Consider the following 23584-nt stretch of genomic DNA (forward strand, 5'->3'; position numbering starts at 1 on the left):
ACCTGGACAATCTGCTCTTATGAGCAGGGTCTTAGACTGCCTTGTTGGACAACTTGCCTGGACTACCTGGGCCTGACTCTGGATTCGTCCTCAGCCAGAGTGTTTCTTCCTTCAGAATCTTCAAAAGTTGCAGGAGGCAATTTGGCCTCTGCTATACAGCAGACGGTCGTCTCTTCGGACTTGCATGTGGGTAATGAGCCTGATGGTGTCTACCTTTTAGGCGGTTCTATTTGCACAGTTCCACATGAGATCTCTGCAAAAGGAGATTCTGGTAAAATGAAACAAGGATCCCCAGTCTCTGGACAATCTGATCCTGTTGAGCTGGAGTACGAGAAGGGCCCTGGTTTGGTGGCTTCATTCTCTGGCACTTCGTCAGGGAAATCCTTTCTCTCCCTGTACTGGATGGTTATCACCACGGATGCCAGCCTATCTGGCACGAAGTGTGCCTAGGGGGTCTTGTCTCTGGAAGAGTCCAGGCTACCAATTGATGTACTGGAGCTCTTTACGATCAGACTTTGTCTGGATCATTGGACACATCGTCTCCAGGGGTGTCCTGCACGGGTTCAATCGGACTATGCCATGGCTGTAGCCTATGTCAATCACCAAGGGGGCACAAGAAGTGTCCTGGCGGCTCGTAAAGTAGCCAGCATCTAAGGTGGGCAGAACGATTGTTCCAGCCCTCTCTGCTGTACACATTCCAGGGATGGAAAATTGGTGAGCAGATTATCTCAGTTGACAGGCGTTAGACCAGGGAGTATGGTCACTTCATCTGGAGGTGGTTCCATCTGTTGCATCTCCAGAGGGGTACTCCTGAGGTGGATCTGTTGGCCTCTCGCTTCAACAGAAAAGTTCCAAGGTTTGTGGCATGGTCTCAGGATCCTCTAGCCGATGCTACAGACTCGCTAGTGGCTCTTTGCAGTCAGTATCGTCTGATTTACGCCTTTCCCCCTCCTTCAGCTTCTGCTGAGACTCCTATGCAGGATCGAGGCAGAAGGGTTACCCGTCATCCTAGTGGCTCCAGACGGGCTTCGCCTGTCTTGGTACGCCGATCTGGTTTGGCTGATCACCAATACTCCTTGGAGACTTCCTCTCAGGAAAGATCTGCTGTCTCAAGGGCCAATCTTCCATCCTGCTTTAGTCGCTGCCTTTGACGGCTTGGCTGTTGAAAGGCAGGTGCTGAAAGACAGAGGGTTGTCTGACTCGGTGATTCCTACACTGTTAAAAGCTAGAAAATGTACTTCTGGGAAGATCTACCATCGTACGTGTAAGACATACATTGCGTGGTGTGAATCCCTCAGTTCATCCTCGTTCCTTTCGATGACACGGATCTTGGCTTTCCTCCGAGGGGTTGAGCAGCGCCTGGCCTTGGGTACCATGAAGGGCCAGGCCTTGGCGGTTTTCTTTCAATGTTTGTTGGCCACACTCTCCTTGGTGTGTACCTTTCTACAGGGCGTGACACGCTTGGTTCCCCCAGTGTGGTCTTCATTGCTGCCGTGGGACCTCAATTTGGTGTTAGTTCTCCAGAAGCCCCACTTTGAAAATATTGAGTTTCCCTTGCTTACCTTGTCTCAGAAGGTGGCTTTTTTGGTGGCCATTACTTCTGCGAGCTGGGTGTCTGAACTGGTGGTGCTGTCTTGTCGTTCACCTTACCTGGTGGTGGTCCACAGGGAATACGGTGGTTCTTTGTCCATGTCCATCATTCCTTCCAAAGGTCGTCTGATTTTCATCTGAATGAAGACATCATGTTGCCCTCCTTTTTTTTCCTAAGCATCCTAAGGAAGTTACTTGCACTCCTTGGATATAGTTCGGGCAATATGGGTGTATCTGGCAGCTACTGAGTCTTTTTGGAAGTCACTCACTATTGTCCTCACGGATGGAGCTCGCAAAGGGCTGGCTGCCTCTGTTGCAACCATTTCCAGATGGAACAGACAGACTGGTTAAGGCTTATTCTATTAAGGGTCAGGTTCCTCCTTTCCCTGTCAAGGCACACTCTACTCGGGTACTTATTGCCTCTCGGGCCTTCCGTCATCAGGTGTCTGTGATGGTTTGCAAGGCAGCCACTTGGTCGTCTGTACACACATTCACAACGTTTTATAAAGTGGATGTGTTGGCATCTACGGATGCTTCCTTTGGCCGCAAAGTTTTTGCAGGCTGCTGTTTAGAGGAATTGTCGTCTTTGAGGTTTTTTTTTTTTTTTTTTTTTTCCCAGGTGTGCTCCAGTTGTATACATTTGAGCCAAGTTACCTGCTTGGCTAGGTTTAGCCTTGGGGAAGTTTTGTTCTCCTGTTCCCACCCCCTTATGTTTGATACCGCTTTGGGACGTCCCTATGGTCATGAAGATGAAGTTCTATGTCTGTCAATGAACAAAAGAAAAAAACTGACTTTTTGACTTACCGTAAAATACATTTCTCTGATGTTCATTGACGGACACAGCCACCCGTCCCTCTATAGAGTTGGGTTTGTTCTGACACTGCTTGTTACCAAACTGAGGACGTATAGCAGGAGGAAGGAGTATACTCCCAGGGACTGCCCCCCGTGCTCAAACTTTTTCTCTGCCTAGTGTCGTCCTGTAGGGGGGCAGTATAATCCTATGGTCAAGAAGTGCTGTGTCCGTCAATGAACATCAGAGAAAGACCTGTAGGGACCTGTAAAGCCTTACACCACTCAATAGGGGATTGTGGGTGTAATGCCACAGTCCAGCAGACTGAATATCTGTCTGGCCGTACCTCCAGATAGGAAGCTCAATGAACTACCACATCGTTCAACAGCGCCGTGGTAATTCATTGAGAACTACAAGCTGACAGCCGCAAAGGTTGTAGTTTTCATATTCACAGTGAGCAGATGACGCGGCCAAGCGGTTGGAGCCCCGCACTGCCAAGTCTTTTTTAGATTGTGATCGGTGGCCAGTGCATATGTAACATGTTACACCCTCAATACACAAAAAATGAACAACTCCTTTAAGGAGATACAATTCCATTGATGCTGGATCTGTCATTCTACTTACCTCAATGTCAGGACTTTTTTTTTTAAACTGCAGAGTACATTGGTCCAAAAATGTTTTTTTAACTTTGTCTTTCTTTCTGCTTTTATTGCAGATAATTTCTCCTACTGCATTGTTCTTGGCTGCCAAGGTGGAGGAGCAGCCTCGTAAACTTGAACATGTCATCAAAGTGTCCCATGCTTGTCTTAATCCACTAGATCCCCTGCTGGACACAAAAAGTGACGTGAGTAGATTACCTTGATCTAGGGGGATTTGAGCTGTGGCTGTGATGCTGGGTGTAAGGCCTTTTGTGTGACACTTTGCATGCCAATTCTGAAATTCAAGTAATTTACAATTAATAGTTATTCTTTACATTTGATGCATATTAAGTCATACTTGGCTACCATTTTAATCCAATTTTGTCTATTTTGATTGTGTATAGTGTTTCATGCAGTGAATTGTTTTATCCCTGGGGTTAGTTGTCAACTGAACTGGGTATTTATGAATGTGGTCTGGTGTTTCTAGGCATACCTACAGCAAGCGCAAGAGCTGGTTATACTTGAAACAATACTGCTACAGACCTTAGGTGAGTATGAATAATCTGCTTGTAGAAAGGTCTTCTAGCTTGGAATCAAATGTGCGATATAAACTGCATACGTTTTATATTTGGGAAGTATTTAAACTTTCAGATGTGTGTACATGTTTGTGTAAATATGTATGTATAGTGTGTATGTGTAATTTATCCTGCTTTAGAAAATGGTTTGCACAGTGTTCTATAGTTATTTCAAGCATGTTAGTACTGAACAATACATTTTTGCAGTCATTAAACAGTGATGAATATGGTCGTATTTTGTCTTTTCCCTTAGGTTTTGAGATCACTATTGAGCATCCCCATACAGATGTTGTCAAATGCACCCAGTTAGTGAGAGGTTAGTAGTTACTAAACAAAATGTCACTTTAAAGTATATCTATTTTTTATGATGGGGATGGGTTCTGAAATCGTTCTACAAATGCACTGGCACCTTTTAATTAAAGCCCAATTCCAGGAAGCCTAAAAATCCTCCCTTGCAGTATGGCTGTGCCAGCATTTCAAGGATTAGCTGCCTTTTACTAGGGGCAGTGACATGCTTTAGCAGTGGACTGTCCCTCAGCATCCTCATCCCCAATGGCAGAGCTGTGGTCCCTGCATCAGTCCTAATCCTCACCCCCCCCCCAATGTCAGAGGACCTAAGGACACCAAAGTGTAGGGAAAAAGTCTGTTGGGACTGGTATAGCAGGGAAGGGGGAGCCTACAGGAGGAGAGTTTTTGGAAAGTTAAATGGTTTTACCAAGTCCCTGAGAGCTAAACAAGCAGTTAACCCTTGCAGTGCAGGCACAGCCCCACTGCAAGGGAGGAGTTCAGTTTAAGGGTCTGCTTACGTGACTTCTTGAAAATGTACTCAGTATGTACTCCATGATGACCATAGTTACTGGGAAGTTAAAGTGTGGCAGTCAAGTTGAATCTTCACTATTCCTAAATCTGCCAAGCCCATTTTACCTACCCTGTAAAAAGATGTCTATACTTACGTAGCTGAGTCTTGAGTGTACTGGTCCGGTCACATGATCAATTCCCAGTGCCAGTTTCAATGTGGAGGAAGGACAGCTATCAACGGATGCCCCATAGTAAGCCTATGAGTGGCGCTACCGCCCTTGGCCATGGCTTTGCAGCTATTAGCGTTTTTAGCGTTTTCTCTCCTTCACTGAAGCTGGATGCTTGAGAGATTGTATCACTGGTCCAGAGCACCTGCAGCAAAGGTAGGTATATAGACATCTTTTCTTTACAGGGTAGTTAGAATAGGCTTTGAATGGGTGGAAAGCAGGTTTGAGCATAGTTAGAATCTGACTGGAATGCTACTTTAAAAGGTTGCAGTCGTCGATGTGATTGTCGTCTGGTGATTGACAGCCCAGTAACAAAAATGTATGTTTACAATTAAGAAAAGAAAAATAATTTTAACTTTATTACATATATTGGAAAGTGAAAATCAAAGCAGGTTAATTTATCGGGAGAGGTTTTGAAATTTTTTTCACTTCCTCACAGATGCCATCAGAAATGTGAATCGAAAAGCACTCTTTATAGGCATACATGGAAAATAAAAACCTGACATAGCTTCTGAGCCTTCCAAATAAAAGCTTGGGCTTTACTTGTCCTTTGAAGGACAGGTTCATTTTAGAACTTTGCTAGCCCCCTAAGCTGTTCAAAGCTACACAACCCCCCCCCCCCCCCAAATCACAACTACCATCTTTCTGACGGGATTACATTTCTCAGCGCTTTTTCCATAGACTTAAATTTGGCGTTTTAGTGTGTAGTATAGGTTAGAGGGTTAGGGATATGGAGGCTGATAGATTTAGTTTTAACCTGAACCTGTTCTTTAGCAGTTTGCATAGTTTTTTTGTTTTCAAGTGAAACTGAGGGTATGCCTAAAGCAGGCGTTGTATGCTATCACGTTTAGATAAATTTGAAAGTTTTGGTACAGTCCTCTATTAGAATGCGTATGCAATTACAGTATTGTCTTATTGATTATAGACTGCTTGCTGTGAATATTTCTTAAAATGTTGATATTACCCCTTAGCACTAATTTCTCCTGTTTTTTCTTTTGCAGCAAGCAAGGATTTGGCACAGACCTCCTATTTCATGGCTACCAACAGGTGGTTATCCTGAACCTTTGTTGCACAGTCGCAGCACACTATAGCTTTCTTTACTGCAGGGTCCTCTTCCTGTGTCTCACTGGCCTTGGTTCATAGGATGGGGCTGGGCTGTCCCCCATGGCCTGGTCTTTTTCCTGTGTCTAACGCTCTGCGCTGTAGGCGGACCTCTGACACAGAGGGGTGGATTGCACAACAAGAAATGTAGTGTTGCTTTCTGATCAGTTTCTTGATTCTGAGTGCATTTACTAAACTGGTAGCCCCGAATAGCATCTAAAGAGCTAAACTTACCCTAGAATATCTTGGTAAGTATAATCATACTTCAGCTTCTCATTAAAATTTTTATATACCTATAAATCAGTCCTTAATATAGCCTTTTAGAATAACTATATCAAGATGCGTTTTTATTTTATTTAGCGTTAATGAGTAAAGATTATTTTCAAACCAACTACACGACAAAGATGGACTTGTTTAAATGCTAAATTCATCTTGTACATATTTCATAGCCCCACATATATAATACGGGACTCAGAATCCAGATTCCGAATAATATTCTTGGCTGTTGCTGTGCTCCTCAGGTTTAATAATAACTCTGTTTTGTTTTTCCAGGATGCTGGCTTATTTCTTGGTAAACCGCAGCCATGATTGCTGGCCATGGCTGCCGTTTTTCCGTTTGGATGGTGTCGCCATTTTGTTGTGGCCCGACATGGGGCAGTTGGCTCCCAATAGAGCACCTGCATGGTGGGCACTGGACTTGTCTTGCAAGCCCAGTGCCCATCATGCAGGAGCCCTCCGCTGCCGGTGTGCTGGGAATATGCGAGTGCCTTTTGATGTCTTCATAATTCTCTCCATCGAAGCCCAATGGAATACAATTTTTTCCCCTCTTAGCAGCTTTTAAATGTTTCTGAGAGACTAAAAATAAATGTATTTTGCTTCCACATGCAGTTCTTTCAGTTTATCTGTAAATTGTTTTTAGGATTTTATTATTTTGAATGTGTTCTGAAATATGTTGACTTGCATTTGGTTTAGTTGGTTTGAAATGGTTTTTATTTTGGATTTTTTTTGTGCCTAGATTTTAGTATTTTACATCGTGATTTTTTTTTTTTTTTTTTTTTTTATTTAAATTGTATTGCTTTACAGGTGGTGGTTGCAGATAATTGGAGAACTTTTTTTTTTTTTTTTATGTAGGAAATAATCCTTACTGGTTTCTTTAGGTTAAATATTTGTGTAGCTTGTACGAATTTCGCTTTATTTACACGCAAGCTATAGCTGAACACCAGGGATTGTGTACTCCATATTTACCCTGGTCCAGCTTTGCACAATGCAGGTATGCAAATCTTATACCTGATGGCCCCCTGGGGAGGCTGAAAATCACTGCTATGATCGCTGCACTCTTTCTGTTCCTGCTCTGTGCGAGCGGCTGAGATTGTGACATCAATGCCTTAGCTGTCCACCTCATGCAATCAGAGGCTTTCTCTAAATGGCAGCAATGCCAAGGAAGGAAAGAATGGAAGCAAAACAATACCATAAATAACTGTGTAAAAACCTGTCACATCCCCTCATGCCAGATAATAGGTTAGTTAAGCATGGAACACAGTATTTGAATGACATCTTGAGGTACAGGTTTTTTTTTTAGGGAGTCCCAGGGGCAATTCTGGTAAGCTGAGCTATTTCACAATACAAGTATTGATACCTTAGTTACCCATTGGTGTTTAGTCAGGCTACTTTAGGCCCAACTGAAATCACAGAAATAGATTTTCTTTTAGATATTTCACAAATAGCCATTATTTTTATTGACTTAACTATGTGCCCCTACCCCTTCCCCACCCCCCACACTTCCTTCGAAAAAAAAAATTGAAGTGAGAATTCTTGTGAAAAGGAGTTTCACTTTTACTTAAAGAGGTTGTAAACTCTTTAAAAGTTTTTTTTTTTTCTTTTGCAACCTGCAAGAGAAAGACATAATGAGCTAGTATGCATCGCATACTAGCTCATTATGAAATACTTACCTTAGAACGAGCCCCCGCCGTGCCGCTCTCTTACCTGTATGACGAGCGACATGTTCAGTCGCCCGTCTTCCGGGATCGCGGCATCCGGCCATCTGATTGGCCGGAGCCGCGGTGACGTCACTCCTGCGCACGCGCGCGGGAGCCGACGGTCACGGCACGGGGCTCTGAAGGAACGGCACGATCAGCCGTTCCTTCAGAGCGCATGCGCCAGTGACGTCACTGGCTGCATTAAAGGTAAATATCTCCTAAACCGTACATGTTTAGGAGATATTTACAGTACCTATAGGTAAGCCTTATCATAGGCTTACCTATAGGTACAACTTCCTGAGGAGGGTTTACTTCCTCTTTAAGGCAGAACTTTACCCATAACTTGTTAAAAAAAAAAAAAAAAAATGTTTCTTAGCAAGGAACATACATTTCACCATTGTTATGCTTACCAAATACCAAAATGCCAGTGTGTGCTGTAAATTGCCTCCAGCATTTTTCCTGTTCTTGCCAGAGACTGCCATTTTACTGAAGCCATAATCCCCTGAGCAGCAGTAAATAAGGCTGTCAGCAGATCAGCCTCTTCATTTTTGTGCAGTGCAGGGTGGGACAGTATATTACTGGATTTTAAACATAGGAGCTTTTTTTTTATGTTTTACATAGCTGTACCTGCAAAAAGGGCCAGCTTGATAGAGATATATATATATATATATCTATATCTATATATATATATATACACACACACACACGAAATAGCAGCACTTTTTCTGACTAAGTGCCGGTTCACACTATAGCGTGTGCGGCGATCGCATGTAATATCGGAGCGCACTGCTCCTTCATTACATGCGATCGGATGTGCAGTGCGAATTCAGCCATACACTTTGTATGGCTAAATTCGCACTGCACCCGCACAAAAGACGCACAGGACCCTTTTTTCAGCCGCATCAGGATCGGATTGCACAGATACTTCACACTTGTGCGATTCGATCCTGTGCGAACTGTCAGATCGCACTGCGATATGCGATCAAACTGGGGTTGTCGTTAACATTACATTGACACCCCCTGCGTATCGCATATGGCAGTGTGAACTGCCAGATGTGCGTTTGCGATGCTGGAACAGGCTGAGAATTCGCAGCCTTCCCGCATCGCGCAAGTGTGACCCGGCACTAAATTTCCACTTTAAACCAACATAAAGTACTGCAGATGAACCTTTTTATTACAATGGATGCTTGCATTGCAGTAGAGGTGTTTCCCAAGAATATGGATTCCTGCTGTTATTTTTCAAAGTCTAAAAAAAAAGCTTTTTTTTTTTCTTTTTTTTTTTTCTTTTTTTTTTTTTCTTTTTTTTTGCGCACACAATGTGATCATTAGTTCTAGTGTTTTTTTTTCCCCTTCATATTTGAGGAGTTCAGGTACAGCTGTGCTAAAGCAGTGGGGCAGTATCTTGTAGGCAATAGAATACTGATAATTCAGGCAGGTTTCCTAAATAAAGCATTTCAGAGTAGGAAGATCTCACTTGTTTTTAAAGGTACAAGTACCATGGCTGTTTCCTGTATTCCGTTTGTTATTGAATCTCATTGACCAGGATTAAGTAGTCATGTCATAAGTTTCACTTCACTCTTTGCATGCTTGGTGCAGGGTTTGTGATTCTCCAGTTAGTGATGCAAGGATGATGACATCCCAAGAGACTGCAGTTGAAGAATAAGATCTAGTTGTTAACCCATTACGTTTATGCTGAGATTTCTTTTAATGGAGTATAGTGTGTTGTCTGTTCACACATTTTGTGTGGTTTAAAGTAATTGACATTTCATGTTTTTACACGCTTTACCATACTTGTATGCAATTAAGGATTTCAAGAAAGCACATACCTGTAATGAAGACTGAATATTAACTTTCCTACTGCCTGCGCTGTACAAAGCTGCTTGTTACAGTGAACTGTTCCCGTAAAGTCTGTGGGAAACCAACGCTTCGAGAGTGTTGGATCTCTGGGTCCCCTCTTTTTATACTGGTTTGTCTGACCTCATATCACTACTTTATCCTACCATATGAGGTCAGAGGGAGGAACCAGTGAGCACCATGGAGAACTGCAGAGGTCCACTGCCAGAAGTGTCTTTTTTTTTTTTCTTTTTTCTTTTGGCGGCAGTTCTCTGCTACAGAGCAGTGTTGCGCGACACAGGGGGCAGTAAAGGAAAATATTAATTTGCACATAGTGCAGGATTTACCTGTGAAGAAAAATAATTTGATTTTTGTTTGCTTTCCTCCCATCTTCTGCATTGATGAGGAATGCAGAGCAGTTCAAATCTCACAAGAAGACACTTAACCACTTAAGCCCCAGCCCTATTTCGGACACTTTTTGTTTACAAGTTAAAACTAGTATTTTTTCCTAGAAAACTACTTAGAATCCCCAAACATTATATATATTTTTTTAGCAAAGACTCTGGAGAATAAAATGTCGGTCATTGCAAAATTTTTTGTCAGGCGGTATTTGCGCAGCGGTCTTTAAAACGCCATTTTTTTGGAAAAAATTTGAAAAATCACATTTCACTGCATTTAAAAAATACTAAACAGTAAAGTTAGCCCATTTTTTTTGTATATTGTGAAAGATGATGTCACGCCGAGTAAATAGATACCCAACATGTTTTTCCTATTTATTTTTTATTTTTTTTAAACTTTATTAGTTTTAAAAAAAAAAAAAAATCTGATCACTTTTATTGCTGTCACAAGCAATGTAAACATCCCTTGTGACACCAATATGTAGTGACAGGTACACTTTATGGAGGGATCGAGGGTCTAAAAGACTTCCCTGTATGCAAAACCCCGAAAACTGCATTTTTGCATACAGCCGTTTTTCAAAACTGCCGCCTTTTGCAGCACAGTAACCCGGAAGTGACGTCATGGACGCCGCCTCCGGGTTACGTCATCGGAGACCCGATCGATGCCATTTCCGGCATTCATCGGGACTCCATCCAGCCGGCAGATGTGCCGGCTGGGTGCACGGGGCTCCCGGTGGGACGGGAGCCCCAGTAAAAGCTACGGAAGGCGGCGGGAGGGGGGGGTGTCCCCTCCCGCCCCCCGGGTAACGATCGAGCGGCTCCCGAGCCGCATCGGTCGTTACCGGCGGAAAGCCGACCGTCGGCTCTAAACCACGGTACCGGGATGGTGCCTCTAGCTAGAGGCATCATACTGGTATAACCCCGCAAAGTCTGCTGACGTTAATTAACGTCAGTTTGCGGTAAGTGGTTAAGTCCATTTGCAAAAGTGTCCTCTTGTGAAATTTGGGCTGCCACATATTCCTTTGGTAAGGAGTGTGACATCACTCTTGACTAAAACAGATAAGGACCTTCTACTACAGGGTCCACTTTAACAATCGGCCACTTGGGGCACTTTGTTTTCTTAGGGTTAAGTTAACCCTTATGCCTGCATTGTCCTAAATGGCAGGAAAGCACAACCTGGTATTGTGTAGTGCTGCAAAGTAGGTAACAGAACCTTCTGTACTGTAATCAAGCTAATAGGGGCTGTGTCCCAATGTACATAGGTGATTAAAATATAGGTGTGCATATATGCTAGTATACAGTATGTCATGTAGTATACAGTATGTCCTGTAGTGTACACTGGTAGATTATGGAAAGAATGGTCGGTGGTATGAAAAATAAATACAAATTTAATTTACTTTTACCAAACCATTTTTGGTAGAAATGGCATTCCCCGAACGAAACCAACATACACCGCTAGAAATTAGTTTGCAGGAAAACATTTCTATCCTGTTTTGAATTTCCTTGCTATTAGGGATACAGATCATGTGCTTTTTCTTAGGAACTAGTTATTGTTATTGTAATTGACGTATTTCTGTCCTTCATAGCACATATAAAATGGCAACGTTGGATATTGCGCAATACAATATTCAGCTTTTTCTGTACATGAGTAAATGTTTTAATTTTTTTATTTTCCGAGAACTTTGATTTCCTGAACTTATTTTTTGATAACTGTAATTAGTTAATTTAAACGTTTACTGTACACAGGGACCTTTTAAGGGTCTTTTTTTATCTATCTGCACTTTGCCCCCACTCCTTCCAATTCTGCTATTGTAACCCCAAACAACCCCCCGTAATTCAGTGCATGGTGCCTTACTGACTTGCTGTGTGGGGCTTGTGTCTAGCCCTATCCGTTTAAGTCAAGAAACGCATAGAATTTTCAAGGGGCTCTTTCAGTAGACCGGACAGACAGGAGGGTATGGTGAAAGGAGGAGTGGGCACCCTGTAGTGTCTACTGTATTGTGGACTCTGTAACTTGTGTAAACCTGTATGAAAGTAAACTTTTACTCAGAACAGACAACACAAAGTGGTTACAGATGCCTTCCTTTTTTTTCCTGTTCTATTTACTTGAATTCAGGCAGTTTTTTCCACTACCAGTTGCAAGCGGACTGCTGATTGTGACCAAGATGCTCATCCTTTCATCGCTGGTCGGGTTCTGCAAATTTCTACTTTCTTCTTCAGCAGTGATGAGGTCTAATAGAACAGCTTGTACCAAGCTAACATACATCACAGCACGATACATCACAGTGTTAACAGAAAGAGGGCCCACTTGTGCTTCAAGGGGGGGTTGCTTTTTTTTTTAACCTTATTTGTTTTCTTCTGACATTTTTATTTTGTATATTCAGTACAAGTGACTAATGGTCATTCTCTACTCTTTTCTTTTCTTTCTGCATGTTCAGCCTTCACCTCACTACGTTCTGCCTTCAGTACAAGCCCACTGTAATCGCATGTGTGTGCATTCACCTGGCCTGTAAGTGGTCCAATTGGGAGATACCTGTATCGACCGATGGCAAGCATTGGTGGGAATACGTGGACCAAACGGTTACGTTGGAATTGCTGGATGGTAATGATGCTTTTTATTTAGACTAGAGAAGTTTCTTCTGTATGAGATTTTCTTTTCAAAATCCCTAAACATGCCAGATATCTTCTGGGACATCTAGGGTTTACCCTTTGATTTAAAGGTGAAGCAATTAACTTTATCCAGTCCTACAGTCCTCATAAATGTTTTTCAGTTTTGGATAAAGTAAAGAAGACTTAAAACCACTGTCAACCTGTTTTTTTTGTTGTCTGTCCCTTTGGGGAGATTTTCTGTCCCTTTCTGTACTATAGATGCAACATGAGATGAGAGGTAATCACTCAGTGAGGGAAATTCCTCTCCTAATGGTTGTCCCCTGTAAAGGTTTTCCCCTTACCTTTTGTTCTGGTGACAAAAATGATAGGTTTCGCATAATTTTCTGTGCCAGAGAAAATGTCACCAGTTAAGCCTCGTACACACGCAACGATTGTTGGCCGACCGATCGGCCGTCTTTTGTCCAGTGTTGTTGTGTTGGTTGAAATGTGCTCTAGACTGCACACATTTTTTCGGCCAACAACCACCAACTTCAGAAGTGATGTCATGTGATGGTTTACTTTCCGTGTGTTTTTTCTTCTCTGAGCATGCCCAGTCTTGCTCATCTGATTTTTGTCTGCCGAAATCTGTACTGACTGACGAACAATCGGCCGTTCTGTTGACGGCCAACAAAAATTTTATAGCATGCACACCAGATTTTGTTCGGCCGAAAAGTCGGTTGTCGGAATCCTCATACTAACAAGCCGATAATCGACCGATCGGACGTTGGCCGAAAATTCACGGCCAACAATCGTTGCGTGTGTACGAGGCTTTACAAGGACAGGAGGAATTTTCTGCTGCAATTTCAGATTTCTTGGGCAGCATTTCCTGCAGGGGTCACAGCCATACCTTTTCAGCTTCTCAATCGGTCTCTAATTTTGCCCTTGGCTAGACACATTACCAAGAGTGGAGGTGGTAGCTGAGGATGACCCCTCTCCTTGAGATGGTCCAAGCTGAAGAATGCCATAGTTTTAACAACTTTAATGACGCTGTATACTCTGCTTAGCACTGGAGCAGTCTGAGTATGCTCACTCTGTTATCCAGCATGGGGCCCATTAAATTGCCTTAACTGGCAAAAACTTTCCCTATCACCTTGCTTAGGTGGAGCCTGTCCTGTATGAGGCCTCACTCCTCCAAAACACTTTGGTCAGCAATATCCTGTTTCCTATGAATGTGTGCACTTCCTGTGGTAGATCTTGCCAATTATTAGAAGAGCCTTGCAGCCCACATAGAGGGTAGACTTCAAGGACCCAGTAAAAAAAGGGGTTTGATGTCCTGCAGTTTTTTCTATTGCAGTTTGCCAGACACTGCTGCCTGTACTAGGCATCCACATGACCAGGATTCTTTGGCTTAAATGCTGGTCAGCTGAGCTCCCATGTAAGAAGCGCCTTGAGTGATCACCCCACAAAGATGAACGTCTGGTCCCTCTTTGTACAAGTACACCAAGGAGATTCCTTGCCCTGGCTTTATAGGCTCTGCTCCGTGCTCAAGAGAATTTGTGTAGTGGGAAATCTAGACAATCTGCTGATACCAGTCCTCCCTTTTTCAGTTGGCACACGTTCAGCAGACAGTGCTGACTCTGCAGAGCTTTGGTTAAATACTCAATCTGGGGAAGTCATCACTGGGCCCATCGCATAGTCTGAAGTTCTTTGGCCTGAGGTTAAACACAGCCCTTTCCAGGATCTTCCTGCCTTGGGAAAAACTTCCCTCTGTTTTCATGCAAGGGGAAGCCCTCAATTTGTGCCTGCATTAGTGTCTTGGGTCTGATGTTTTGGCCTTTGAGGCTGTACCGCACAGCCAAATTCACTCCAGACTATTGCATCTCGATCTGGCTGTAAGGGGCACACAGACTCTGTACTTGGACCATCCAATACATCTGATACCCAAGGCCAGGTTCTCCTGGTGTGGTGGATTTCTACACCAGCACTGAAGTCATGGAAGCCCTTTCCTCCGTAGATGTGGACGGTTCTCAAGATGAGGCTAAGGTGCAGTTCTAGGCCCTCTTGGTTTTTGGGCGCAGTTCTGGATACTATCATGATGCAGGGAACTTGGGCTGGGCCTTTCTCTAATGACCATCAATATTGTAGAGCTCAAAGCATTTTGGTTGTCCATCAGTCAAGGAGGCGCAAGAAGTTGAAAATGATTTGAGTATCTGTTGGTCAGAAATTCATGATCTATCCCGCTTGCCATCCACATCCCAAGTGTTAATTGACAGGCATACTTAGTCATTAGTGTCTGGATCTGTATGAAATGACTTTCATCTGGAAATGATTCAAGCCCTTTGCCCAATGTGTATCTTCCAGCATCCAGATCTAACGACAAACTGGACATTCTTGTCACCAGGTCAAGAGTCCTTAGGCATTCTCAGTAAATGCTCTGTGAAGCCATTTGATCAGTCCAACCTTGATCTAGGTTTTTCTGCAGAGTCTTCCTTCTCTTCTCTGCATGATCGAGATAAAGGGAATTTCATTAATTTTCATTGAGCTGAATTGGCCCAGGAGGACATGCTACTGGAACATACAGGTACATCTCAAAAACTAGTAGTGACACTCGTATATTTTATATAGATGTGTTACACACCGAATGATATATTTCAAGCATTTTTCTTTATTTTGATGATTATTGCTTACAGCTAGTGACAACCCAAAATTTATTATCTCAGAAAATTAGAATATTACACAACAAAAAAAGGATTTTTAATACAGAAATGTTGGCTTAATGAAATGTCCATGTCCATGTTCAGTATAGTATGCACTCAATACTTGGTCAGGACTCCTTTTGTATGATTTACTGCATCAATGCGGCGTGGCATGGAGTCGATCAGCCTGTGGCACTGCTGAGGTGTTATGGAAGCCCAGGTTGGTTTGATAGCGACCTTCATTTCATCTGCATTGTTGGGTCTGGTGTCTCTCATCTTCCTTCTGAAAATACCTCACAGATTCCCTATGGGGTATAGGTCAGGCGAGTTTGCTGGCCAATCAAGCATAGTGATACCATTATCATTAAATCCGTTATTTGTATTTTTGGCAATGTGGGAAGGTGCCAAGTCCTGCTGGAAAATAAACCAGCATCTCCATAAAGCTGGCCAGCAGAGGGCCACATTAAGTGCTCTAGAATTTCCTGCTAGAGGGCTGCGCTGACTTTGGATTTGATAAAACACAGTGGACCAACACCACCAGATGACATGGCTTCCCAAAACATCACACTGAAAACTTCACACTGGGCCTCATGCAACATAGATTCTGTGCCTCTCTCCACTCTTCCTCCAGGGTCTGGGACTTCGTTCTGCCCTCTGCTGACCAGCTTTATAGAGATGCTGATTTCATTTTCCAGCAGGACTTGGCACCTTCCCACAATGCCAAAAGTATCAATACCTGGTTTAATGATCATGGTATCACTGTGCTTGATTGGCCAGCAAGCTCGCCAGACCTAAACCCCATAGAAAATCTGGGGGATATTGTCAAGAGGAAGATGAGACACCAGACCCAACAATGCAGATGAGCTGAAAGCCGCTATCAAAGCAACCTAGCCTTCCATAACACCTCAGCCAGTGCCACAGGCTGATCGCCTCCATGCCACGCCGCATTGATGGAGTAATTCATGCAAAAGGAGCCCCGACCAAGTATTAAGTGCATACTATACTGTACATGGACATTTCAGTAAGCCACCATTTCTGTATTAAAAATCCTTTTTTATTGGTCTTATCTACTGTATATACTCACGTATAAGCCGACACGAATATAAGCATAGGCACCTAATTTTACCACAAAAAAAGTGGGAAAACGTATTGACTCGAGTATAAGCCTAGGGTGGGAAATGCAGCAGCTACTGGACCCAACTGGGCCACCACGAGACACAAAACAGGGGCTTCGGGCATGGCACAGGTGATGGTACAGGCATGGCACAGTAGGTACAGGTATGGCACAGGAGATGCAGTGCTGCGGGCATGGTACAGGAGAATGTCCTGTACCATGCCCGCAGCACTGCATGAGGAAATGCAGGGTCTGCGGAGGAATCTCACCTGTCGGTGAGGCGCTTTAGACTTAAAAATTGCTCCGCCCGGCGCCAACACATCACCGTGCATGCTCAGGAAAGCCCGTACATGTTGGCTATTCTCGGGCATGCGCGGTGACATGTTGGCGCCGGGCAGTGCCATTTTTAAAAAGTAAGTCAGACAGTGACTCGAGTATAAGCCGAGGGGGGCTTTTTCAGCATAAAAAAACATACTGAAAAACTCAAGCTTATACTCGAGTATATACGGTAATTTTCTGAAAAACTGAATTTTGGGTTGTCACTAGCTGTAAGCCATAATAAAAATTGAAAGAAATGCTTAAAATACATCGCTCTGCGTGTAACACATCTATATAAAATATGAGTTTCTCTTTTCAAATTGAATTCCTTAAATTAACTTTTTGATATTCTAATTTTTTTTTGAGATGCACCTGTACTTGGACTACTAATGGACTCTCTGTGGGACCTTTGGGATCGTCTGTATTTTTAGTCCTAATGGCAGTGTTCGTCTGCTTTTTGGTCACTGGCTTTAACAGCATAGCTGTTGAAACCGCAGTCCTGAAATCAACACTTTCTATTTCTGCCGTCACATCTGGATTTTTGCTTGATACATGTGGAAGAACTTTCATCCTAGAAAGTTCCCCAGTGGAATGCATTTAGTCTTCCTCCAGTCTGGTCTGTATCATGCCTTGAGTATAATCAAAGAACAAACTTCAGCCCTTGGCCATTCTGTTCCAGAGACCTTTCCCCGGATATCTTGCCTGTACCTCTGTATGGGCTTTGTTTCTTGCCTGTACCTCTGTATGGGCTTTCTGTTTCTTGCCTGTACCTCTGTATGGGCTTTCTGTTTCTTGCCTGTACCTCTGTATGGGCTTTCTGTTTGCCTTCACAGTTGATTGTAAACTGCAAGCCATCTGACTTGGGAGTTTCTTCATTCACAGTGGAGCGCTCTACAGCCATACTGATTTTAAAATGGGACAGCAGCTGCAGGGGGAGGAACCCTTGCCCACTATTACAGTGCAGAAAGGGAAGGTTGCTGAACATGTTAAGCCCTAAAAATGCGTGTAACATGTTCAGATGGTGAACTTGGCCTTTAAGCCTTTTTTGTAAAGTGGGCTTAGTTTGTTGGCGTGGTTTTCTGTGTTGCCCACCCCTCAGATGAACTACTTTTGGATGTCCCAGTTGTAAGAACTAAAGAGCCTATGTCTCATACTGTACAACTAAGAAAATTAAATTTTTGACTTGCCAGTAATCATGTGTCCCTCCCCTCCACTCTTAATAGACTCCCTATTGCTTGCTACAAAACTGAAGCTGAGAGTGGGAGCGGCCATATAGGGAGAGGTCTTTCATTTTTGTGTCAAGTCGCATGCAAATAAATCCAATTATAATGAATAAAGATCCTGTGTCTGGTACTGTAACAGATTTTACTGGTAAGTCAAAAATCCAATGTTTTAGTTCCTGGTCCCCACTAAACAGTTTTTCTCTTACGTCCTCCGACAGTCGCCGCCTCTTCATATTCGTCACATATGGGGTATTAGACTTTGCTCCGAAGGAGTAGCTAGGCAACAGAATATGTTAACAATAAAGCTTTAACATATCCCACCCTCAAGGGGTGGTCCCCTCAGTCAATACCCTCCTACTTCCTGCAACCATATCCCAGTTTTAATGTCTAGCTTGTCAGGAGTGGCTGGCTCTCTCTGTGCTGGGACTTTTTGTCCCAGACTCTTTCTTCTTTTTGATATTTTGTTTGAGTTTTTCTCTCTACCTTTACTTAGCTGTTATTTTTGTCAGCATTAGTTAGTTCTTCGGACGAAGAGGATCATGCGGACTGGGTCTCGGGCTGATCCCCCTGGTCGCAGGTCGTGGGTCAGTGGCTTCCCAGTCTGCCATCGAGCGTTCAGCCAGGTAACGCTCCTGGCACGGTGAACGACCCATCCCTGTTCGGTGCAGGGATGATTGGTGAGGTGGCTACCTCACCGGACGCTGTGCGGTTTCTGAACCGCCATTGTGTGCGTCTTGAGTAGCGACTCTCCCTGCCTCATGTGCAGCGGCTTGTTCGCCTGTGCGGGTTCCCCACGCCATGTGAGGTAAGTGTATCTATGTGGGGACCTGTCTGTCTGGGGGGGTCTCAGTCTGGGACTGTGTAACCTGCCTTTAATCACACTGCTTGTCTCCCTATCTCTCGGCTGCATGCTGTGGGCTGCAAGGGGGGGGGGGAGCTGTATGACACTGAGTATGTCAGGCTGGGCAGTGTGAGGAGCTGTGTGCTGTGGGGCATGTTTTTAATGGCATGTTGGGGCATATACAGCGATCGCTGCGGCGATCTGACATGTATCCATATTATGGGATGATATTGTGTGTGATTTTATGCACTGTGGAGCGGCGATTTCGGCGCCAAACGGCGCCATTTTACCGGCGCCCGCTCCGGCCGCATGGTTTACATGCACGGCGGCCATTTTCTTGTAGCCTCCATAGGCTTACATAGAGCGCCCTGGCAGCATCACTTCCTCTCTCCTGGAAGCACCGATCGAGGCAGCAGCAGCAGCGGAGTCTCCTCAGGTTTTATCCTTCTATTCCTGTGTTCCATTGCCTGTGTTCAGTCTGTATATTCCCTGTGGGGGTCTCATTGTGCCTGAGTGTGGTGCGGTGGGCTGCGCTTGCCGCGCTTGCTGTAAGGGGGCAGTTAACCCTTGGTTGTCTGGCATACAGGGGCAATGGATTCTCAGGAGGGCAAATTTCCCACAGTCTTGGTGGAAAGCCAGGGGACCGCTGTTTCCCCCCCAGGGGGGGATTTGGCCACTATTGTGGCTGGCCTTGCTGCACAGGTGCAAATGCTGGTGGCTGCTCAATCTACTAAACGGCCCAGAGTTGCTCTGTCCTCTGATTCTGAGGGTGAAGGTGATGGGGCTGTTCTGGCGGGGACCCCCCTATCGGGGTCCCGCTCCTCTCTGGATCTAGTGGGGTCTGAGGTAGAGGCTGAAGTTGAGGGGGTTGATAATTCTCCCCCTGGCTCGCCTGAAGAGCTTGCAATCATGGATGAGTTGATTGCTTCCATTAAGCAGACGCTACGTTTGCAGGACGAGGTGTGTCCCCCAGCTGCCTTGGCGGCTTATGGGACGCAGAGAAAACGCAGGACGCCGCAGGTCTTTCCCTGCAATGCTGATTTTCAGCGCGCTGTTAAGGACCAATGGCGCGATTTGCGCAAGCCTTTTGCGGTACCAAGTAAATTTAAGCTGCGTTATCCTTTCTCGCCTGCCACTGATGAACGGTGGTGTGTGCCTCCGCCAGTAGATCATGCTATTGCGGTTTTGAACAAAGCCACTGCGATCCCGGCAGAGGGATCCCCTATTTTCCGTGATGCCACGGATAGGAGACTGGAGTCTCTTGCCCGTCATACTTATTCTGTTACGGGTTCTATGCTTAAGGCTCTGTTTGCTTCTCTCATGGCGGCCCAGGCGATCGCAAGTTGGACGCAGATGCTTAGGCGCGTCCTAGTGGCCGATTCGGCCTCGGCGGCGACCCTGGACATGGTGGATCAGATCCACCAGGGTGTCATGTATCTGTGTGATGCGGACCTGGACCTGATTCCGTTGGCCGCGCGTGTGCACAGCGTGGCGGTGTTGTCTCGCCGCCTGGTTTGGTTGAAATGTTGGTCGGTGGACCAATCTTCACGTAAAACCTTAGCCAATCTGCCTTATGATGGGTCTCGCCTTTTTGGGGAGTCCCTGGATGTGTTGATTAAGGGGATTACTGGGGGTAAGAGCACTCTCTTGCCCCATTTCCCCAAGGCTAAGGGGGCTTCTGGGAAGAAGCATGCTAATTTTCGGCCCCCTCAGGGGTCCTTTCGTGCCTTTCGGCCGCACTACAAGGGCAAACCGTTCAAGGGCCAGGGCTCTCAGAAGAAGCCCTGGTCTGGAAAACAGAAGTCCGGCCATTCCGGACCTGCGGCCCATAACGGTTCGGCCTGAAGGGGCGCCCTCACCCAGTTTTGGGGTGGGGGGACGCTTGCTCGGTTTTCTTCAGCCCTGGTTGGCCCGTGTGCGGGACAGATGGGTTCTGGAAATCGTTCGATCTGGTTACAAGATCGAGTTTCTCTCTCGGCCAGAGAGCAGATTTTTTCCCTCAAATCTACAACTGTCTCCAGAGCGCCTGCGGGATCTGCGCCTGGCGGTGCGGGACCTGAGGGCTCAGGGAGTGGTGGTTCCGGTGCCTCATCGGGACAGATTTCGGGGGTTTTATTCCAATCTGTTCACTGTGCCCAGAAAGGAGGGCAAGGTTCGTCCAATTCTGGACTTGAAAGCTCTGAACCGCTCTGTGCGGGTTCGCAAGTTCCGCATGGAATCCCTGCGCTCGGTGGTGGCTGCCCTGGTTCCGGGGGAATTCATGGCCTCCATCGATTTGAAGGATGCGTATCTTCACATCCCCATATTCGAGGGTCATCAGAGATACCTTCGATTTGCCATTGCGGAGGATCACTACCAGTTCGTGGCGTTGCCCTTTGGGCTCGCCTCGGCTCCGCGGGTCTTCACCAAGGTGCTTGCACCGGTTCTGGCATTATTGAGAGCCCAGGGCATTTCTGTCCTGGGGTATCTGGACGACATTCTGATTCGGTCTGCGACCAGTCAGGGTCTGGAGAAGGACCTGTCTGTCACGATGCAAACTCTGCAGGAGTTCGGTTGGACGATAAATGTTCCAAAGTCGACTCTGAGTCCGTCGGTTCGTCTTCCCTATCTGGGAATGATACTGGACTCGGTGCAGGCGAAGGTCTTCCTGCCGGAAGACAAACTCAGGACTCTTCAGGAGGAAGTCAGGTCCCTCAGGGACGTTCCGAACTCGTCTCTGCGGACGTGTATGAGATGTCTGGGATTGATGGTCTCGGCTTTCGAGGCGATTCCTTTCGCGCAGTTTCACACGCGGGGTCTCCAAGCGGAGATCTTGTCCAAGTGGGACAGGCGACCTCAATCTCTGGATCTTCAGATCTCGTTGAGTCATCGCACCAGGGAAAACCTCCTGTGGTGGCTCCAGTCCCCGTTGGTGTCCGGGGGCAAGTCGTTTCGTCCGATCTCGTGGACGATAATCACCACGGATGCCAGCCTGTCGGGCTGGGGTGGTGTTCTGGGCGTTCTGTCCGCCCAGGGGACCTGGTCGGAGGGGGAGTCTTCCCTCCCGATCAACATTCTGGAATTGCGTGCGATAAGGCTCTGTCTTCATCGCTGGACGGACCGGCTGCAGGGCTGCCCGGTTCGGGTGCAGACGGACAATGCCACGGCGGTGGCCTACATCAACCACCAAGGGGGCACCAGGAGTGCCCGAGCGGCTCGAGAAGTGGCCGACATTCTGTCTTGGGCCGAGACTCATGTCCCGGCGATAACGGCGGTTCACATTCCGGGAGTGGAGGACTGGCAGGCGGACTATCTGAGTCGCCAGACCCTGGATCAGGGGGAATGGTCTCTCCACCCGGCTGTCTTCCAGATGTTGTGCGCGAAGTGGGGTCTTCCAGATGTGGACCTGTTCGCGTCTCGCCTCAACTACAAGGTGAAGAGGTTCGTGGCAAGGACGCGCGACCCTCGGGCGGACGCGTCGGACGCGTTAGTGGCCCCGTGGCATCAGTACAGGCTGATGTACGCGTTTCCACCGATTCAGTTGCTGTCCCGGTTCCTTCGCAGGTTACACTCGGAACGCAGCACGGTGATTCTTGTGGCACCGGACTGGCCTCGCCGGTCCTGGTACGCAGACCTCGTGAATCTGGCGGTCGACGCCCCCTGGCGTCTGCCTCTTCGGGACGATCTACTGTCTCAAGGACCGATTTACCATCCTGCTTTACAGTCGCTGGCTTTGACGGCCTGGCTGTTGAGACCGAGGTCCTGAAGGAGAAGGGTCTCTCTCCAGAGGTTGTTCATACCTTGATCAACGCGAGGAAGTCTTCCTCGGGAAAGGTTTATTACCGTACTTGGAAGGCCTATTTTGCCTGGTGTGAGTCCAGGGGGTTTTCACCCCGCACGTACTCGGTTTCCCGTGTGCTGTCTTTCCTTCAGACGGGTGTCGATCAGCGTTTGGCGCTGGCTACGATAAAGGGTCAGGTGTCTGCGCTGGCCGTTCTGTTTCAACGTCCCGTAGCTTCCAACTCCTTGGTTGGCACTTTTATTCAGGGTGTGCGGCATCTGGTTCCTCCTAGGAGGGATCCCTTGCCCCCTTGGGACTTGAATCTAGTCCTGTCTGTGTTACAACGTGCTCCTTTTGAACAGATCAGGGAGATCTCGTTGTCTATGTTGTCCAAAAAGGTCGCCTTTTTGGTGGCGATCACTTCGGCTCGCAGAGTGTCGGAACTGGCGGCTTTGTCCTGCAAGTCTCCGTACCTGGTTGTTCATTTGGATAAGGTGGTCTTGCGACCTAATCCTTCTTTTCTGCCGAAACGAGTTTCGGAATTCCATCTTAACGAGGATATTGTTTTGCCTTCGTTGTGCACGAAGCCTAAACATCCTAAGGAGGTGAGATTGCATTCTCTGGATGTTGTTCGAGCGATTAGGGTTTACCTTAAATCGACTGAGTCTTTTCGAAAGACGGACTCCTTGTTTGTTCTTCCAGAGGGTCCTCGGAAGGGCATGGCGGCTTCCGCCTCTACCATTGCCAAATGGATCAGGCAGACCATTGAACAGGCTTATGCCTTGCAGGGGAAGGTTCCCCCTGTGCCTGTGAAGGCGCACTCTACTAGATCTCTGAGTACGTCTTGGGCCTGTCGTCATGGGGCTTCTGTAGCCCAGGTGTGTAAGGCGGCGACTTGGTCGACCGTGCACACTTTCACAAAATTCTACAAAGTAGATGTTCAGGCATCGGCGGATGCTTCCTTTGGCCGCAAGGTTCTTAGTGCGGCTGTTCCCTAGGGTCCCTTGTTGGGGACTCCTGGCTGTTGGGATAAGTTTTGTATCCCCTGGTTTTTTGTCTTTTCCTGGGTTGTTGCTCCTGTTGAGCACTTATTTTTGCTGTTGCCCAGCTAGTTCCT

At 46.1% G+C, this 23584-nt stretch overlaps 1 protein-coding gene across 3 annotated transcripts in view; it reads left to right on the forward strand.

Moving 5' to 3' along the window:
- CCNT2 (cyclin T2) overlaps positions 1-23584 on the forward strand; it is a 145287-nt gene that overhangs the window by 43778 nt on the left and 77925 nt on the right. For all 3 annotated transcript variants that reach the window (XM_082260942.1, XM_082260940.1, XM_082260941.1), the window contains exons 3-7: positions 3096-3224; positions 3506-3566; positions 3847-3909; positions 5620-5665; positions 12365-12528. In XM_082260942.1, coding sequence (XP_082117068.1) covers positions 3096-3224; positions 3506-3566; positions 3847-3909; positions 5620-5665; positions 12365-12528 — 463 coding nt within the window. The remainder of the gene's footprint in view (positions 1-3095; positions 3225-3505; positions 3567-3846; positions 3910-5619; positions 5666-12364; positions 12529-23584) is intronic.

This window comes from Pelophylax lessonae, assembly GCF_965119305.1.
Source record: "Pelophylax lessonae genome assembly, chromosome: 6".
NCBI lineage: Eukaryota > Metazoa > Chordata > Amphibia > Anura > Ranidae > Pelophylax > Pelophylax lessonae.